The 22,002-nt window shown below is 33.6% G+C and overlaps 1 protein-coding gene across 1 annotated transcript in view; it reads right to left on the bottom strand.

The window, feature by feature from the left end:
• Positions 1 to 22,002, bottom strand: part of LOC127877355 (glycine receptor subunit alpha-4-like) — a 136,767-nt gene that overhangs the window by 105,010 nt on the left and 9,755 nt on the right. The window contains exons 2-5 of the mRNA XM_052423103.1: positions 15,749 to 15,819; positions 15,546 to 15,613; positions 14,955 to 15,184; positions 14,359 to 14,441 (exon numbers count right to left, since the gene is read on the bottom strand). Of these exons, the coding sequence (XP_052279063.1) occupies positions 14,359 to 14,441; positions 14,955 to 15,184; positions 15,546 to 15,613; positions 15,749 to 15,819 (452 nt within the window). The remainder of the gene's footprint in view (positions 1 to 14,358; positions 14,442 to 14,954; positions 15,185 to 15,545; positions 15,614 to 15,748; positions 15,820 to 22,002) is intronic.

The following is a 22,002-nucleotide window of genomic DNA, read 5'->3' as shown; positions in this document are numbered from 1 at the left end:
GTCTTGATATAAGTCTGAGTTAAATCATTTCATTGGCTTTGATAAATGAGTTTTATTAAACTAATGATTAACTCACAGTGGCCAATTTTATTAAATGTTTAATTGCACTGAACACTGAGCCGGGCTACTAACTTTTGAATTTGAGTTGCCCAGGCCAAAATGTACTAGCCCCGGGCTCACGGGCAACCACGAATTTCCATCCCTGATATACACTTTCGAAATATATACAAGAAGATCATTGATGAAAATAAATAAATAATAAATCTGCGAGCAATACTTTTTACTCACGAATTAGGTAGTCATCAAGACAGCCCTGTTGACCCGTACATTGTTGTTTATGCATTACTTGTAACCCTAGCAGTTCACACGGTGTCAACAACTCTTACCTAAACATAGGTATAGAGCACTAATGCGCTTTTTCGGCGTAGCTGTTTTACTCAGCTTTTCATCTTATTGACTTACATAACGCCCAGCAGACAATCATGAATATTTTCGAATATTTCATAGGCTGATTCAAGATAAAACCTCTGAACTTTGGCTACATCACTGTGTCTTTTTTAAGCGCAAAGGATGTAGCACTGTTCAGTGTAAGAAATTCCGGACTACTCTCTGAATGTTCAAACGACACAAAATGTGGCGCAGTTACAATTACGCGTTCAAATCTTTTTCGCAGAATTTCAGTTTTGCTTTCAAGATGAGAAAACAATCATTACCAAAACAGTATAGTATCACGATAAGGAGAAAATCTTTAATTATCCAACCACAATGTTTGCCGTACTCCTTCAGCATGTCTGGAAATCGTTCCTGAACGCCTGGATAGGCTGCCCTTATTAACCAGTTTGCTATTTTGAATTCAATTTTGCATCGAAAAGCATTGTGCTAAAATGTGCCATTTTCAATTCGCAATGAGATTTTTAATAAACCTCGTCATGCGTAAGTGGGTCTTATTCCATATGCGCCCATCATATTTATATAGCCCACTCAGCCTGCTCATCTCTCAGTCTGGTCAGGAGATACATATTGAGACCATAACATTCGGTGATTTTATAGCGAACAGCATAGCCTCTGACCAGACTGCGCAAATGCACATGTTGAGTTTAAGAAACGCTGGTTGAAACGCATAAGACCAATTTTCGCATGACGCGGCTTTGAAAGTGTTATTTAAATGTGTTTAAAGAAAATTGCGTTTAAATCAAACATCAACATACGATATATTTTGATAGTGAAGAAATATACTTATAATACGGCTTGTGAAGACACATATGATGTGCACTCCCGTAGTATATTTTTTATCTTCTTACACTAATGTGAGGTCTGACACTGACAACACACATTTCATGCGGTGAATATGCAACTTATAAGTGAAAAAAAAACAATAGTTAAACTTGTGTTTTCATTTTATTTATTTATTTAGAAAAGTAAATTGAAAACTTTATTTCAAAGTCAGCGTTTACGCCGACTACATTTTGAAAATATATTTCTTGTTCTATTTAGTCGTTTTCGGTTTTTGCGATTATTAAGCATTTTTGAGGTTGTCAATAGTATACCTGTAGTAATTGGTGAACTCATGTCCAACGTGTTATAAATTGAGAACTGTGAATATAAACAAGCTTAACCTTCTACTATTGCGTTGTTAGCACCCGTAAATACAAAAGAGCGCCGCTATCTGTTGAGAACAAAAGAACGTTTCCAAGAAATCCCCGCTGTAGAAGCATGAACGAGGCTACGAAACAGATCATTCGTGTTATATTTAATTGTTTGTTATATTCGGTTTTAGCGATTATTAATCATTTTTGTTGGTGTCTATCGTATCCCTGATGTTATTGTTGAACTCATGTTCAACGTTTTATAAATTGAGAATATATACAAGTGTAACCTTAAACAAATGCGTTGTTTTCCCGAATCTATTAATTGCGTTGTTATCACCCGTGCAGCCGCATCTATAACTACTTTAATAGCCTCAGATTATGAATGGGCTGAGCAAAAGTACTACGTCATAAAGACGCAGCAGAAAGTGGACTATTTTAATCATTCATAAACAATCTTAATCATGCATAAACAATCTCTTCCGCGACATGTATAATACAATCATTGTTTGTTGATTCTTTTCTTTATAAGCTCCGTTCGAAACTATTACATTTAACACGATGTTCATATTATGTTTCCATTTGTGAATGAATATAGTTGGAGAACTCAAACCTGTTGCATAAATTATACAACTCTTTCTCGCGCGGATGTGGCAGGTAGTAGGCTCTCCGTAGATAAGCCTTGATAAGACTTGAAATTTTGAGTAACAACATTAGCTGGTCGCTTCGCGACCAACTCATATGCTTTCAGACAGGACAAATACATACACAATTTTACATATCCATACGAAATTATTAAAATAAAAGCCACAATCCACTTTAAATCAGAAAGTGATATGGCCTCTTATGTAATCAATTCAATCGATCTTAAATTGCTTTCTTTTCTAAAGAGAGTACCCTTACGACCAATATGCCACGTATTTTAACGTATACTTTAGCATGTTTATTGTTTACGTTGTTCAGTTAACCGTTTATAACCGGTAGCAGTAAATAGTTAACCGGTTTATGTTTTTTATGTAACCTTTTGCATCCCTATGTATTATTGTTATATATATCATTTACTGTCTCGAAAAGCTTTAATTGGATTTCTGTTGTAAGAAACCGATTCAGATTTAGTGTTTTCTGTGACGGGATAGTGTTCATGATAAGTATTCCTGTACCATTCCATTGCTGTAAGAAATGACTGTACTAATTTACACATATTAGGATAATTATACACACAGTTCTGGTGAGGTATTTAACAACATTGTAATCTATTGAAGGTTCAATATACAGTCCAAAGGAAATTCAAAAGTTTTTTTATATGATAATGAACTCATTTTTCATAACGCTTTCAAAATTTCGGATCGATCGGACTTGTAAAATACCGCTAAAACGCATTAGATTTTTACCAGTAATAAGCCATTTGGCTTGCGTTTTCAGTACTGGAATTCCGTGGGCCGCGCAGAGCTCCAGATAAGGTTTTGTGAAATTCTTAAATTACTACCAGATTTTTAAAAAGAATTCTTAACTCTGAAATTTTATTCTTAACGTTACTACTAAGTTTTGGAAAATAATTCTTATTTTTTCTAAATGACCTAAAAATAAATAATACTGGTTATTTTCATGCAAAAAAAATCGGAATGAACATACTAGCAACTTTATTTATAAGAGTTCAACAGTGTCTTTTCAGTATTCAATTTTTACATATTTCACAATTAAAACGGGTCTCCCCTTCAATCTTTTCAACGATTAGCCACGGGACTTGTCCCTTCCACTCGTTCAATGTTTTTTTGTGTGTTTAAGTTTGGACCCGTCGTGTCGCGTTTTTGTTTAGCTTTTCCGACTGTGTCGGCAACTGAACATACAACATCGTATAAGATCTTTTCTATAATGTCTTTCTACACATTTAACTTCGGCTCACTTTTAACTTCGGCTCACTTTGCATACACTATGTTAAAAGCGTGTTTTGGGACGCTTTGCAGTTTTTTAGGACGTTCTCTGGGCGCCGCCATTGTTTTTAGACAGATAGACTGTATACGCCGCTTTTATTGGAAAAAATGCGCTTTGTTAAACAAACCCGATAACCATTCTATATAAGCACCGCAAAGATCTTTAATACGCGAAAAGAACTCGATAAAAATCGATACAAACCGATGTAAAAATAATATTCGTAACTTGATTTTGTAATTCTTAATGGTACGACAAGATTTTAAAATAAATACGTAACGGACTTGAAAATAATTCGTAATTACGAAAATACGACCCTTATCTGGAGCTCTGGCCGCGCTTTGGACTTGGTTTAATGCAATCGTGTTTTTTAATGTGTAAAACGAATAAAAGGGTGTTATTTTTTTTCTACACGATCAGATGTGATGAGGGAGACAAAAGTCATGTTACCATATTTTTGAAAATACGTGTAAGCCAAAAATAATTATCGCTTTTAAAACAGTATAATACCACCAATTAAATAACACAGCTACATGGTGATTTGTTAAAGTGGACCCTGAAGAGCTGGTGCATAGTTTTTATATTTTGTTGTTGTTAGATTATACTAAATCCAATGTCCATGGATCATTATTCAACGATCAAAACACTTTAAGAGTCTTCAGAGTAGATTCAATCTTAATAAGAATTCAACACATACGATTTTAATCTTTTTAATATATTTGACGTTTTCGTAAGGGATTGAGAAATATTCTCAGAGCTGAACGTGATCGAAGAATGGACTTAAAGAACAATCCAACATTCTGTTTTACATACGCATAATTTATACAGTACACAGTATGACAGTGAGTGGGATTTTGTATTACATATTAAACCTTTAGCAATAAAACAAAAGATCACCTGCCGGCTTGCTTTGTGAAGTCACTGAAGATAAGTACTAATTTAACCCACGAGGAGAATGAAGGTCGTTCAGCATATCTGTTTATATAGATTAATTTTAAGGCGTATAAATCAAATAAATCAATGAAATACAACTTACGTGAAACGTCAGCTACATACGCGAAACAGAAAACCCTTACTATGCAACGCGGTCCTTAATTCATGGCTTGGAACCCATTATCATACAGTGGGACATAATATAAAAACACCAGAAAAGACACACATGAACACAACAAAAGAACAAACAAGAAAAACTAAGTTTACCGCATTGGAACGGTCGCTGACTGGTCGTTAAACCCATTTTAAAGGAGCTCAACACCTCACATTTGTTTGTGCACTATAACCGTAAAAGTCTGATGGGCCATGAAACAAATAGAGGATATCTGTTCATGTCAGTGATAGATCTTTTTTTCATTTAACGAGTGATTATAGAAAATATATTTTCACGAGTGGCGCACACATTTTCATTTTTTTATTTTTCAAGAAAATAATCACAACTGTTTCCCTTTCGCTGAAAAGTTACCCTTTCTCCCGTGGCGTGCCTCAATGCATTTCAATACACACAATGACGTCATTAGGGTTTGCAACATCCTCCGCCGAAAGAAAAAGTCCAATATTGGATGGTTTACGATTAAACAAAGCAGAAAGGTTAAAATTTTTTTTTGCTCTTTTGACAAATAAGCAAGCAAATTTAAGCATAAAATACTGCAAGTGTAACAACATTCACTAAACAGTACATGTCCGTGATGAGAATCTAAAAATAGAAAAAGTAGTTCCGAAAATTTGTTGTTTTCACCGGAAAAATAAGATTTTTTTTTAAATTTTCATTACGTTATTTCACTGCAGAAATGTAATATTTTATCATTAGGCATGAAATAAAACTCAATCTTATTTTTATTAAAACGCCTAAGAGACATCGCATCATATAGTATTACATGTGATAACCGCCGTGCAATACAGGAAGAAGCCGCAATAAGGTTGTAGAAAGCTTGGTTATGTGTCCATCCTAAGCCATTCAAAATAGTAAACGTGAACATAATAGAACAGTCAGAAGCCGCAATAGGGTTGTTCTGTGACTTATAAAAAACGTTTGTTTTTATGATATTTAAATAAATACATTGTCTGCCTAGTGCATTTCAGTTTTAAGTGTAAAGAATGATTTTTATTTGCATGTCATTCGATACAATTCAAAACGGTGAAACGCATAGTGGTATTCTTGCAGTGTGTTAGCTTTGCTATCGTTTTTGTGTCTTGAAACGGAAAATTGTAAAACTAACACAGCTTTGAAAACTGTCACAATAGGAATCAGTTGTGTCTGTAACATTCATTATGTTTAACATATCATAAACAGCGATATTTTTATGTCTATAATTCGTAAGTGTATTATAACTGCAATCCAACGTACTTAACATAATCCAATGTATGCTATATTTTTACAGTATCCCGAGAAACTCCTGACATTGTACAAACCAGCACAAACACGAATATAAATACGAGAAACAGAAGTGGAAAAGCGAACCGGCATGCAACGTCAACGAGATGAGCCTTGTGTTTTTTGTTCGAACATATATGGGCCGTTTTAATACAGCCGTCAATCAAGTGTCGATCGCACGCAACATCTCTGTGTATCCGTGTTTGCTGACGGTCAACGTAATCGTATGCACCATTCCCGCTATCAATATTATCGGGTACCAAATGTGTATTAGATCTTCTTTCAGTGTGACCGTCATCACCTGATGGTTCCGTGAACGTGTCATTGTTTGTTCTCTTTTCATTCTAGAAATTAACATATTATTGTGTAAATGAAATTATATCAAATCTGCTTTTTTAGTGACAATATGTAAAAAACAATTGATGCTTGCCTAAATGGTTACAGGGCAATGCTCTTCAATTATGTCTTTGTAAAGCGATAAAGACACGAAACACAGAAGATTGTCAGCTCTTTCTGTTAATGCGTTAAAACAATCCAGCTAACGAAGTGGTCACCGCTGGGACAATAATCATGGGCCAATCGTAAAACCAGAACATTACTTATTGTTTGAGAATATGACACGACGGGATGTCATATATAAATCGAAAGTCTTAAATTAATTGTTAATTACGAATTTTTGTATAGGCTTTCGTTGTTACTATTTAGGATCTTGGTTTCTTAAAATGTGCCGTTTCCGTTATTGCCTATCTCTGTGGTCTATTTTAATATGAAACACATTTTGGGTTTGTAAGCAGATCCACAATATCCATGCCAACAACCAAACATATGCACGCTAAATTCTTTTCAAGAAAAATAAATTAGTTAATCATTAATGATTAACAATTCTTAAAAATGTTTCCTTGTATTTTCAGTGTACATATTTCTCCGTAAAATGTGAATACGATTACAGTATATATATTATACCTCATCTTGATGGCGTAGCAAGTTGTTGACGTATCCAAACTCAAGAAGCGCAGAGAAAACAAAGACGAGACACACTGTGTCCCAGATATCCATTGCTTTAATGTAGGAAACCTGGGGTAAAAACTGACGTACGCTGGACGTCTGCGTGGTCATGGCGAGGACGCACGTCACTCCTAGTGTTACGCGAGCTGGTACAGCGTTGGGATCAACGTAGAACGACACGTATGACGTGAGTACGAACAATATATCTGGCAGGAATACTTCACGCTGGGTATGCGAATACTTCGTTTACGGATGGCACTTCACTTACAGAGAACAACAAACGCCACGCGCGAGAGGTGAGTTCTTCAGCTTTTTTGTATTTATGTTCTGTTTATTTGGTTTTTAAACACAGAACATTATTTGGGTGATTAATGGTATAGCACTTCGTATTGCGAAGAAAAAAATTCGCGGAAAAACGGTGAATTATTAAAAAAAACGATAAAATTCCATCGATAATCAGCATGAATTGAATTATCAGTACATATTTAAACAAAATAAACATACTTGGAAATAAATCAAGAACGTGCTTACTATTCGAAATAAAAGATCAATATATCCAGTAATGTTACAACATGTTACATTTTAGTTTACTAATGTATTTGAGAAAATTCAAATGTTTTAAGAGTCGCATGCACATTTTTCATCTGCACTTCGTTTACCGATCATCTAAAAAACAATGGCACTTCGTTTCCCGACATCTAGACACTTTTTTCCAGATGTAACACACTCGTTTTTTGTGAATCAAAAATGCAGAATTCGCTGCGGAATACTGTTAAAGTAAGCAGGCAATAAATAAAAATGTATGTACTTAGTACGCAAATAAAAAACGAATTACCGAAGCATGTTCTTATCCCTTTGAAATATGATTATGATTTGGTAAAAATTTGAAAGATAAATGTTAAACAAATTGGATATGTCTAATGAGTAAAATCTATATGACCATATATTTTAAATTACGTTCTAAGCGGTTGATCTAAAGCATTTATCTTTATGTCCAAATGAAGGTACTAAGGCTATTTACTTATATATTAGATAGCATGTCATGAATAATCACTCTGCTTAAACTGCCTCTCAGAGATTAATATCAGCAGCGATGCAGGTCCGAAATTCTATTGGAACTGTTTGGCTCAATGCCAGTAAACGAAAATAGCAATAAAGAACGGACGGGGTTGATTTAATCACACGACAGTGGTGTAAAAATTATGCATAACAGTCTTTGTTTTTAATATAAACACAACACATGCTGCATATGAAGTTCTATCCTATATAGCACCCTAAACTTCGTTTGTGGGGGTATACTAAGTACGACTCCATAATATGACATTTAAACATTTTATGTACGCATTCCTTTTTTCCAGAATAAGTAGTTTTTACGATTTAATTTTAACCGTGATTCTTAAAACTCAACCAATACAGTGATTTAGGGTCAAGTGAATCGCACTTCGAGCAAACGTTAGCGTTGCGTAAAGGGAAGTGCTCCCTATAAGCAGGGCTCAAAATTAAGGGAGTTTTACCATTCTCTTTTTAATTTTGTTGCTACGCATAAGTATCGTCTTGATGATGCGATTCAAATAAGCACAACCGACATAGGATTTTATGAAGAACAAATGTGTATTTGCCTCATAAAGACCCCTTCACTACCGTTATCTAGAGCCCTGCTATAAGTAAAATTAAACACGATTGTGTTGATCCGCATTATCCGTACACATTTACTTAATAATAAATATTGTCTTATTTGAAAATTGCAATTATAATAAACGTAGTATAAATCAATAGTAATGGGATTTTTGAAAAATATATTTTCAAAATGTTTCGTATGAATAGCAATAATATAAATAAATGCATTTAAGGTAGAAGATAAAACTCAGTTATTAGAGTGCCCGCTTTGTTGAAAGTCTCCGTAATCTGAAGTGCCCTTTATCGGTAAACAAAGTGGCTGCAACTTTATGTATGCCACCTATTACAACATGCACTATCTTTGTTTATATTTCATTGAATACTATCAAAATTTCAGTATTTGAAGCACAGTGATTACTCTACATGCTGGAATAGCAAACAATTTCTTGCAATAATTCTAAGTAGTTTTATTTTGATAAAATGTTTACTGTTCATCCCGTTTATGCTTTTTTCCGATCGAATTTTCTATATTTTGGGCAAAACTGTACCATTCTTCCGTGAAATTGTGTATTCTCAATACAAAAGGATACACCATTTATCAACTCGACCATGTGTCTTGTTTTAAAAACTAATCTTTAGGATATAACTTTAAATAAAACAGAGGAACTTACCTCTAGCGCGTGGCGTTTGTTGTTCTCTGTTAGTGAAGTGCCATCCGTAAACGAAGTATTCGCATACCCGGCGTGTACTTGCACGATGTAGAAGCCAATCTTTCGTTCAATGGTGAAGTACATCATAAGCGTATCGTACGATTCAGTTTCTGAAACAGGACTAGACATTTTGATTTATTTTTATTCATCAGTCTTTAATACGGTAAACTAAATATATAGTTTTATTCGATCAATTATATTGTGTTAAATTAACGTACAATCTTATTATAAATCTTTTTACAATCTCATTTTTACGTTCTGAAAAAAAAGAAACACCATTTATGGGAAAAATTGACGTTAATTGTGTTAGAGCGATGCACGCTTTTATTAATATGTAATTATCTCCATACTAGTCTGTAAATTCAAAATGTGTTGCTGAGTAGAAGTTAGATTATTTATAATTAACTTCCATCACATTATATTTTTTAAATATCAATACATAAATAATATTTTATAACATTGACATAATTTGTACATCGTAATAACATTATTGTTTTCTATAAAGGTAATTGCATTTGCTCTTCTTATAAATAAAAGGTATCTGAGATACGTCAACCGTTCTGTACAGAACATACCATCCTCATGTTCATGTGATGTATTTCTGGTGTAAGTAAAGTTGCGATCAAGATGAAAATGTGGCATGTCGGTGTTCAGAACAGACACCTTTGGTCGGTCATCTACCCACTTAAGTTGTATTTTTCCGTCTGTAAAGCCGTCTGAAAACGAGTCATCAGAAAGCATACACGTTTTTTTTAGAAATGCGCGATTTTGATATGTTTGAGCCACAAAGGAACCCAATACTTTATTCGTCATTTAAAACGAAATATAGGCACATGATGCATTATCGTGTTGTTAAGTCATAATTAATTCAAACACATTTGCTTTAGCTAAACGTCATCAAAAGGAAACACTGTTAATGATGTTTAAGTTCCAACGGTAGTAACAGTGCAGGTATTTATGTATTTTTTACAAAAATAAAATGTATCTGTATGCCTTATTCAGTTAAATTTTGCTGCTAGCATTGTCATTAATTGTGTTTTGCTCAAACATTTACTTGTTGAAAGTTTTTTCCTCAGAATGCAGAGTGATGTGCAGAAGGAATGTTTTAATTATGAGATTGTTAAAGTAATATAAATCACTAAAATAAGTCTACTTAAGAAAATTGTATACAGTTGAATAACGATTCGATATTAAATGCTATGCTCATTTGGTATACGTTGCGGTATAATATATATTAAAAAGTTGTTTATGCAAATGAGTGTGGCAATGATTATTGCCGAATTTCGGGTTTGAAAAAGCACCGGACACAGACATTTTACTGGTTGGACATACATGTGTTAAAAGATTAACGCGACTTGTTTACTTATGTTCATGTTTTTGAACAGAATAAAATGTGATTAAAAACCAATTTGTTTGGAAATAAAGAACAAACTGAATAAACACATATAAATTGTTTTTATTTATAACCGAGTATATTTTAACCAACATATTAAGTATAATGCTTTGTATTCAGTTTTTAAATAAATTAATAACTTTCTTCGGTGTATTTATAATATAACAAATGTGTACATTGGTATAGAAATTGTTATTGTCCTGGCGCTGCCTTAGTTTCTTTGGTGTTCCAATTACATGTCATGTGGTAAACATTTGTCCTCTTTTATAACCATTCATCATTAATAAAATGTATTACATGTATGTGCGTAGGCAGGGCGGACGCCGTTTGCACAATAAACCGCGATGATTGGACAGGCGATGATTAAAGCCTCTATAACGCTCAAAATCAACGAACATTTCGTAAAGTATTTCGGAAAATAAAGTTAACACCTAAACAATCAGCGTTCCTTATAGCAATAGCCACAATTTCAACGCTAGATGTGGTATGATTACAAAGATTTTTGTAGATACAAAATAATCATTTTTATTTATTTGTGACACAATTAATACCATTTAAAGTTCCCGCGAATATATCTATTCATACGACACTCGAACACTAAAATAGTACCATGTGTCGTATGAATAGATATCGTTGCGGGAAATTAAAATGGAATTAACAATGCAAAACAATACTAATCAAAGCGCTGAAGGCACTGAAGATGTTCGCTATTGCATAATTTAACACGCAATTCATTTTTGAAAATCAATCGCAAGTTTGAAATGAACACACGCCATTCAACTTTATAAAGTGTGTGTCATAGCGCACGGGTCGAGTTTTGTGTGCACTTTTTATCAGCCTTATTATTTCATAGAAATAACTCAGACAAAATAAAAACAACATGCTTTTTGGAAGTTCTGAAAGCATAGAAAGTATGATGAAAATGGTAATGATAACTTAAAATAAAGAAAATTTGCAGTCACCATCATATTAAAGGAATATTTTTTTCTAATATCAAATGACTATCACACCAAGAATACAAATTCATAATGAAAGTTCCGTGTACAAAACTTTTGATTTTTGACACCATATACAAATTCAAAATATACAACAATATTCGTATCTTGTATATGGAGGAATAAAAGTATATAAACATTGCTGTTTATGCTTTACTTATTACCCGAGCAGTTCACACGGTGTCAACAACGCTAACATAAACATAGGTATAGAGCACTAATGCGCTTTTAGGCGTAGCTGTTTCAGTTTTCATCTTAGTGACTTTTACATAACGCCAACAGACACGCATGAATATTTTCGAATATTTAATAAGCTGATTCGAGATACAACCTCTGAATTTTTGCTACATCACTGCGTATGTGCTCAATTCAAAGGATGTAGCACTGTTCAGTGTAAGGAATTCCGGACTACACACTGTATGCTCAAACGACACAAATTGTGGCCCTGTAACAATTACGCGTTACAATCCATCTCGCAGAATTTCACTTTCGCCTCCAAGATGAGAAAACAATCATTAGCGAAATAGTATAGTGTCACGACAAGAGAAAATCGTTTAATTATCATACCACAATGTTTGCCGTACTTGGTCAGCACGTCTGGAAATCATTCCTTAATGTGTGGATAGGCTGCCATTATTAACAAGTTTGCTATTTTCAATTCAATTTTGTATCAAAAAGCATTGTTCTTAAATGTGGCATTTTCAATTCGCAATGAGATTTGTAATGACCCTCGTCATGCGAAAATGGGTCTTATTCCATATGCGCCCATCATATAAATAGCCCACTCAGCTATCTCTCCTTCTGGTAAGGAGAAACAAAACATATTGAGTGATTTTAAAGCGAACAGCATCGCCTATGGCCTGACTGCGCAAAAGCACATGTTGGATTTAACAAACGATTGCCGAAACGCATAAGACCCATTTTCGCATGACGGCGCTATTGACGTGTGATTTAAATGTGTCGAAAGAAAACTGCGTTTAAATAAAATATAAACATACGATATATTTCGATAGTGAAGAAAGATACTCATAACAAGACATATGAGGACACATATGAAGTGCTCTACCGTAGTATATATTTTATTTACTCACACTAATGTGTGGTTTGACAACGCTAACACACATTTCATGCGGTGAATATGCAGCTTACAAGTGAAAAACACAACACAATAGTTTAACTTTTGTTTAATTGTATTTAATTATTTAGAAAAGTAAATTGCTAATTTTATTTCAAAGTCAGCGTATACGCCGACTACATTTTTAAAAGACATTTATTGTTATAAATATATTTAATATAATATATTAAGTTGTTTTCGGTTTTAGCGATTAAAAAGCATTTTCGAGGTTGCCTATAGTATGCCTGTAGTAATTGATGAACTCATATCCAACTGTCTATGTATTGAGAACTGTGAATATAAACAAGCTTAACCTTCTACTAACCTTCTACTATTGCATTCGTATTATTATTATAAATTGTTTGTTATATTCGGGTTTAGCAATAATGAAACTTTTTTTTGTCTATCGTATCGCTGAAGTTATTGTTGAACTTATGTTCAACGTTTTATTAATTGAGAATATAAATAAGCGTCAACTTTTTCCCGAATCTCTCAATTTACGACCTGCACTACGTCATTGAGTTGTATGCGAGAGCGTAACCTATTGCGTTGTTATAACCCGTAAACTTTCCTTTGTTTATCGACAGGCGCATCTATTAATAGCCTCATATCATGAATGCCAAAACAACCGGGAAAAAGAACCACGTGACCAAATAGGACGCAAAACGCAAATACCATGCGACTACGACTTTTATTATGTAAGAACGCTCCGCAAATCCTTTGAAGTCGGAGCCTTGTGATTGCTATTACGTAAATAATTGACCTCTAATGTAATGTATGGTTTGCCTATTATAACACACATTATAATGCGGTAAATATGCGACTAACAAGTAAAAAACACTATAATTAAACTTTTGTTTTGAATTAAGTTATTTAGAAAACATTATTCCAAACCTTATTTCAAAACAGCAAGACTACATTTTTTAGAGAATATTATTGTTATATTTAAATGTTTTTTTAACAATTTCAGCGATAATGAAACATTGTTGTATGTTGTCTATCGTATCCCAGTAATAATTGTTGAACTCGTGGTCAACGTTTTATTAATTGAGACCTGTGAATATAAACAAGCGTAACCTTATACTACTGCGTTATTCTCACACGGACTCCCCTTTGTTTATCGCCAGCCTCAGATTTATGAATGAGCTGAGCGAAAATACTACGTCACGCACACGCAGCAGAAAGTGAACTATTTTAATCATTCATAAACAATCTCCTCCGCGACACATACAATACGATCATTGTTTATTGATTCTTTTCTATAAAACACCGTTCGAAAATATTGAATGTAACACGATATTAATATAATGTTTCCATTTGTGAATACACATAATTGAAGAACTCAAACCTCTTGCAAAAATTATACAACTCTTTCTTGCGCGGATACGCAACGGGTATTGGGTTAATCATACCTAGGCCGTATCGACCTGAATTTCACACTAATCACTTTAGACGGGCGCTAAAGCGCCCATCTAAAAACGAGCATTTTGCATCTACAAACATCTATTTTACCAGACCACATCTGGCGTTTAAATTTCGGCAATTGCCATAAGGAACACTGTTAATTGTTTAACTTTATTTTACGAAATATTGTACGAAACTTTCGTTGATTTTGAGCGTTATAGAGGCTTTAATGCTTACAGCTTTGTATGATTATCGGGCAACTCTGCTTGTCAAAAGGGAAATACGTTAGATTCATGGTGCACGCTAACCTAACCGTCAACCTGAAATGACATCAATCCATCGAAGAAGAAAACTGTTCATAGGTGTCATGCAATGAATTATTGTCAGCAAATCAACACAGATAAGGTGATCAAAACATTTGTGTATTCTAATTTTGTAAAACGGCTGCTTGAAAGTAATACGCAGACTTAAAATTTATGTTAAAATAGCACATGGTTTTATTTAATGTTGATCTTTAACGTAGTATGTTATGAACACTGCGAGTATGATTGTGTTACATGTGTATATATCTACATGTATTTCGGAATGGATCATGTGCAAATCCGTAATAGTAATTTTAAATGGGGCTACTAATCAATGTGACTCATATTAAGGAGCCCGAGTGGTATTTCTTAAAAACACATTTTGTTGAGTTATCAGTGGTTTGATCATGGGCAAGTTGTTACGCTTGTAGGAAAACAATGAAGCTGAGTTTTTTCGTGAATACGCTAATTCTTTTTTATACACATTAATGACAAGGTTTATATGTTTGTATCGGTTTTAGTAGCACATACCTTACTCTGTATTTCACTTTTCCACTGGGGAATATGTGCATTAATCGATTCGTAGACGACACCGTATGCATATAGCCATTTTTACTGTTAATGAAATAGATGTCGGGCGTCCACACTCGCTTAATATTAAGATGGCCTAGCTCCAGCGAAGAATAGTTGGCTCCTCTAGAAGCGTATTCTAATCTCTTATCCACCCATAACATATGTACGAAAGCATCAACTGTAAACTCCTGAAAGCAGTGAGTCCAATTAATTGATTAAATATCAATTAAACCGGAGTTACATACGATGCTTTTCAATTTTAATTGTTAAAAACTATATACAAATTAGTGATCCCATTTTCGGTAACAATACATGTTACATACAGTGCATGTGTAAGTCCCTTTCGCTAACACTCAAAATAAGGTGCATTTTTGCCTACATATTGCATTAGATAGTATGACATAATATTTAATCATTTGCGTCATGCGAAAATTGGTTGTATGCAACATAAAACATGTGCATGTGCTTAATCTGGCGAGTAGCTTGTTAGACCGCATATGATAAAACACGCGTAAAAAATTAACAAGAATATAAGTGATGTCTACTTACCAAATTGGTTTCGCTGATATCATAAATGTGGTACAGGATCAAGTACAATTTAATTGTGGCTGGCGTTTCTGAAAGTATGTTTGCAAATATTGTGCAAAAAACAATTAAAACAAAAGCGTATTAAAATGCACATGAGATTGGTATTTGGCTGAATGCGTTACATTTATTCATATAAAGAAATTTATTTTATCAGGAGCACATACCTTCATTTATAGTGGGACGAAAACTCGGATTGTAATTGACCGAATCCAATAAATGTTCAGTCAAATTTTGCCTGCAATTATTGAACACCCAAATAAAATACATGACATTCGTGCATCTAACATTTAATTCGTGCTTCACAAGTCATTGTTGTGTTGACACTTTTAAGTATCAATATAATGATTGTTATCATTCAAACAACTGTACTGACTGTGGGGTTAGGGCATTTTGAATACACAGTCTATAAACTGTGTATTATCCATTTAATTACGCCGATCAATATAGCCACATTACGGAAACCCCCGTACAAAGACAATTACAACCATTTACAGAACATTTTAATACAAAAATACTTAAACTAACAAGATTAGTTAAACAAAGGGGCACAACTGTAGAGATGTTCTATTAAATGACCAATTCGAATCTTGCATCGGCGCAATTCTTCATTATGATTGGACATAACAACCATCGTATCTACATGTATGGCTGACGGAATTCCCCAAAAGTTTATGTAAATTATATAAAAAGGGAGATAATAAATTACTACACGATGGTTAATCATAGGTTCTCCAAAGAACGGAAAAGGTGAACACATTCGAAAAGAATATTCCTTATATAGCTTCATTGTTCTCCTTTCATTCCTTTCTTAAATTTTAGATCTTGTTTTAGAAAATCTTTGTTAAACTTGATTTGCATTTTACAATTACACATTTTTATTCACGTTGATTTGAAAAAAAAATTCTTGTGAGTATTATTAGTTACAACGTTAGTTAATACTCTATGGGCATGTGACCGCTCCAAGCCAATCGGATAAGGGCATTTTTGTAGGAGGTGAGATATCATTGAATATATCGTTTTGTTCGGGTATCAAATCGGCCTGACGGCTCGTAAAGTTCTTAATTTTTGTATCGTCTATATAAAGTAAAATTAAGTAATCATTCAAGGCTTTAACATGTAAAACTCATTTTGTGCATTATACATTTCATAATAGGTTTTCCCTGCTGGTACTCAGTTAAGCTTTAATTTCGCTCTGTTGCTTTGTATGACACTTACCATAATATTTTCTATTTTAACACTTACATGTACGTCCTTTGATTCATTGTGGTTTTAAGTACTTTCGGTGCTTAGAATATCGATTCATTTCAGTGGCAGAAGTTCATTGTTGTTCGACTAGTTAAAACAACTGTAGTCATTATTTTTCGTGGGACATTAATGTTCGTGGGTAGCCCGTGTCCCGACTTTACATAGCGACAAACTGTTATCACCAATGCTAATTATTTCAAGAATAAATAACCAAGCGCACAGAGGAAGCGTTTGTGGGATAGGGCGTATTTCGAATTTATTGGCTAAACTGTCCCATCCGGACTTCTTTCCCGTGTAATAAAATATTTTGAAATAACGTTCAGCGATACTGCACGCTTTAAGAAAAACACATAGCTACATAGCCACTTTGAACATCAAGGCAACATTAGAACGCCCACTGCAAAAGTATAGGATATTATTTTTAAAATCATGTTTATCTTCTCAGTAACTTAGCCTTTGCGTGGAAAAAATACGTAATAGAAAAGAAAAAATACTTTAAACTTAATGAGAAGATATGCCGCGTACAAAAACCACATAACACATTCACAGTTTAAGGTAATTAAATGAAAAACATCCATTTGTTTCTTTGGTTTAACTCATTTTTCTCTCGAAACAACTAATGAAGAACACGATTGTTTACTTCCTTACAGCTGCGCGTTAAAAACGAATTTATATGAAGCATGTGGTGAAAAGCGCTCGTGATTTTCATAATTTCCTCCTTTGAAAGAAACATAAACTGCTTTCGGTATTACAAAAATAAAAGTTATACTTGTTCTTAAGACATGTGTTTAACACATACAAATGTTTTTAAAAAACATACACTTTTAAATTTACATAACCGACACTGTGGTTTAATAGAAATAGTACTTTCAACAGTTATTATGGTAGTTTATATTACCTTAAACATATTTTATTTTCAATAGAAAGAGAATGTTCATATTACATACATATTCACAGATTGTAATAATATCGATTGTATGTATTATAATGATGGTTATAAGTGTATTGTATTGATGAAGATGCAGGTCAAACACTTCCATATATAGAGTACATGGTTTTATAAAAAAAACAGTTAATTAATTGAATATATTAGACACACACACTACCAACTAACTGTATCGATTTAACAGTACCTCGTCCACCATGATAGTACATTTTTAATAAAAAATAAAATCCAGCAGAAATGAAAAATCATCCTGAAGGTTTCAAACTGTTCTAATAACTAATAAAGAAAGTAAAAGTAGTAGAATTCTAACAGAGCGCTTCCCTGTAAGCTTTTTGTTTCAGCATGAATCATTATCACGCTGCGTGAATAATCATACATACTCATCAATATTACTGGGTTGTTTAAGGCTTATATATAGATTGTTAAAATATGTGTAGTTACGCTTTCAATTGATCATATGAATGGTGAAATACGTAAGCTGGATACGTATTAACCATGTATTTAAGGCGGGTTTCACAAAGAAGACCTAGTTAAATCAAAGCGCTGAAAGCACTGTAGTTGTTCGCTATTGCATAATTTAAGACGCAACTCATTTTTTAAAATCAAAAGTTTGAAATGAACACAAGCCAATCAAATTTATAAAGAGTATGTCTTCACGCACGGGTAGAGTTGTATGTGCACTTTTTATAATCCTATTTATTTTATATAGATAACTTAGACAAAATATCAACAACATGGCCGTTTTTCGACGTTCTGAAAGCGAAGAAAGTATGATGAAAATGGAACTGTGTATAAAGAAAATTTGCAATCACCATCATACTAAATGAGTATTGTTGGAATATCGAATACCTATCTCACTAAGAATATAATTTCATGATGGAAATTCCCTGTACAAAACTTTTGATTTTTGACACCATATACAAATTCAAAATATACAATAAGATAATTGATGAAAATAAATAAAAAACAAGAGATTGCCAAGCAATATGGTCTCCTACAGGTGAAACTCAACAATTGTCAGTATTTTTTTTAATTTATTTTTATATTTGTTGCCATAGCTAACAGAAATCTTGATGTAGGAACAAAATGAATTGACGTGCATAATCTCCATATTGCCATCTGTCCATGTTTCAAGTTTCATGAAAAAAATATTAAGAGCTTTTAAAGTTATCGCAGGATCCAGAAAAGTGTGACGGACTGACAGACAGACAGACTGACAGACAGAGCGCGAACCATAAGTCCCCTCCGGTTTCATCGGTAAGGGCCAACAAATATGTGATCAATACTGTTTACTCGCGAATTTGGTAGTCATAAAGACAGCCCTGTTGAACCGTACTGTGTTGTTTATGCATTTCTTGTTACCCTAGCAGTTCACACGGTGTCATCAACTCTGACCTAAACATGAGCACTAAGGCGCTTTCTCAGCGTAGCTGTTTTACCCAGCTTTTCACCTTAAATGACTTTTACATAACGCCATCAGACACACATGAATATATTCGAATATTTCATAGGCTGATTCGAGATACAACCTCTGAACTTTGGCTACATCACTGTGTCTGTGCTCAGCGTAAAGGATTTAGTAATGTTCAGTGTACGAAATTCCGGACTACTCTCTGTAAGTTCAAACTACACACATTGTGGCCCAGTTACAAATACGCGTTATATTCCATCTCGCAGAATTTCAGGGTCAGTACTCGTTCACTAAATCGTCCGGTGAATATATAATTGACTATCGATAAAATAGTTTTCTTTTTCAAGGAGAGACACTACCGAAATAGTATAGTGTCACTATAAGAGGAAAATCGTTTAATTATCCAGCAACAAATGTTTGCCGTACTCTGTCAGCACGTCTGGAAATCGTTCCTGAACGCCTTGATAGGCTGCCCTTATTTACCAGTTTGCTATTTTGAATTCAATTTTGTATCGAAAAGCATTGTGCTTAAATGTGCCATTTACAATTCGCAATGAGATTTTTAATGACCCTCGTCATGCGAAAATTGATTTTATTCCATATGCGCCCGTCATATATATAGCCCACTCAGCCTGTGCATCTCTCAGTCTGGTCAGGAAATACATAATGCTACCATAACACATTGAGTGATTTTATAGCGAACAGCATCGCCTCTGACCAGACTACACAAATGAAGAGGTTGGGCTTAAGAAACGCTTGCCGAAACGCATAAGACCCATTTTCGCATGACGCGACTTTGAAAGTGTGATTTAAATGTTTCGAAAGAAAATGTTGTGTAAATCAAATATTAACATACGATATATTTAGATGGAGAAGAAATCCACCCATAATAAGGCATGTGAGGACACATATGATGTGCAGTCCCGTTGAATAAGTTTATCACTTACACTAATTTGTGGCTTGACAATAGTAACGCACATTCCATGCGGTGAATATGCTACTAACAAGTGAAAAAAAACAACAATAATTAAACTTTTGTTTTCAATTTTATTATTTAGAAACGTAAATTTTAAACTTTATTTCAAAGTCAGCATTTACGCCGACTACCTTTTAAAAGGATATTTCTTGCTATATTTAGTTTGTTTTTTTTTTATATTCGGTTTAAGCGATTATAAAGCATTTTAATGTTGTCTATATTATACCTGTAGTTATTGGTGAACTCGTGCTCAACGTTTTATAAATTGAGAACTGTGAGTATAAACAAACTTAACCTTCTACTATTGCGTTGTAAGGACCCGTAAATACAAAAGATCGCCGCTATCTGTTGAGAACAAAATAACGTTTCTCAGACACGTCAAATTTAATTCCGCTGTAGAAACATGCACTATGAACGAGGTTATGTAACAGTCGCGTGATAGTGTAGGGGACATCCCACAATAGCCTCGGATAATGAATGACCTGTGCTGAACAAAAATATTACGTCAATAAGACGCAGCAGAAAGCGGACTATTTTAATTATTCATAAACATTCTTTTCCATTACACGTATTATACAAACATTGTTTATTGATATTCTTCTATATACGCTCCGTTAAAAAAATATTCCATTTTACACGATATTCACATTATGTTTGCATTTGTGAATGCATATAGTTAAAGAACTCAAACCTCTTACATAAATTATACAACTCTTTCTCGCGCGGATGCTGCAGATGCTGCAGATACGGCAGTTATCAGGTTTATCGTTGTTAAGAGAGGACTTGCTTGAAACGTGTGGTACTAACCTTAGTTGTTCGCAAGCGAACAACTAAACAAGAATCAACGTTCACTGCAGTATCTACGCACCATAACAATATTACCACATAGTTATTATTTAGATATATATATATAACTATATATATATATATTAGTTATGAAGAGTAATCTTCATATTTTGGAAATATCGGTGAAATAATTAAGCTTATATTATTTCGGAATTATTTGAACAAATATCGAAATTCATTGAACTACGCTATAAATACCATGGCTTAAGCTGAAGAAGTACATGAACGTTTTATTGAAATTAATATTGTCATGGCAACTTTGTTTTTTTTCACTTGAATATTACAGTTTAATAAGTAAGATACTAACTTACATACGCAACTCCTGTGTTTTAAACATTTTGAAACAATCAAATTACAGCGTTCAATTTTGGATGCAATGAACTTATTTAATCCAAGCAGATTATCTATAAAATAAATACTATATTTTCAAAAGTTTAAAAGTAAATAATGGAAACCTACTAAGGGCTGTTTTTATGGTTTGGGTAACAACATTCACATTGTGTCTATTGTAACAAAACAATCATCAACATCTAGAAAAAAAGATCATCGGGGATTTACAGTAACATGAAATGTTTTTATAGCTACGTATGAACTTGAAAGACAAGTGTTGGTGTTATGATTAATAGTTAATAAAATAATTTGAAATATTGGCTGTTTCAATTAGATTGTATTGATATGAATATACAATACGATTCCAAACGACAACAACACCATTTTCCCTGTTAATAATTGCGATTCTGACATATGTAATTAAGTAGTTTCACATCGTTATACAATTTTATCATATCGTGCTAAGTAAGTTAGAATCGTGGCAATTAATTTTTCTGCTGTAAAATGCTATTTTACTTAGCATTAGTCTTTCCTCCGTTATAAACGAGATAAAACGACTAAACCTAACTGTGCTGTTTGTTTTCAATGCCGTCATGTTTAATTACATTGTTTGGGGACATAATTTGAGACTCCTGGAACATTACGCTACGGTATTAAAAAGTAA

This window comes from Dreissena polymorpha, chromosome 4 (assembly GCF_020536995.1).
Source record: "Dreissena polymorpha isolate Duluth1 chromosome 4, UMN_Dpol_1.0, whole genome shotgun sequence".
Taxonomy (NCBI): domain Eukaryota; kingdom Metazoa; phylum Mollusca; class Bivalvia; order Myida; family Dreissenidae; genus Dreissena; species Dreissena polymorpha.
This window is presented reverse-complemented; position numbering and strand designations above follow the sequence as displayed.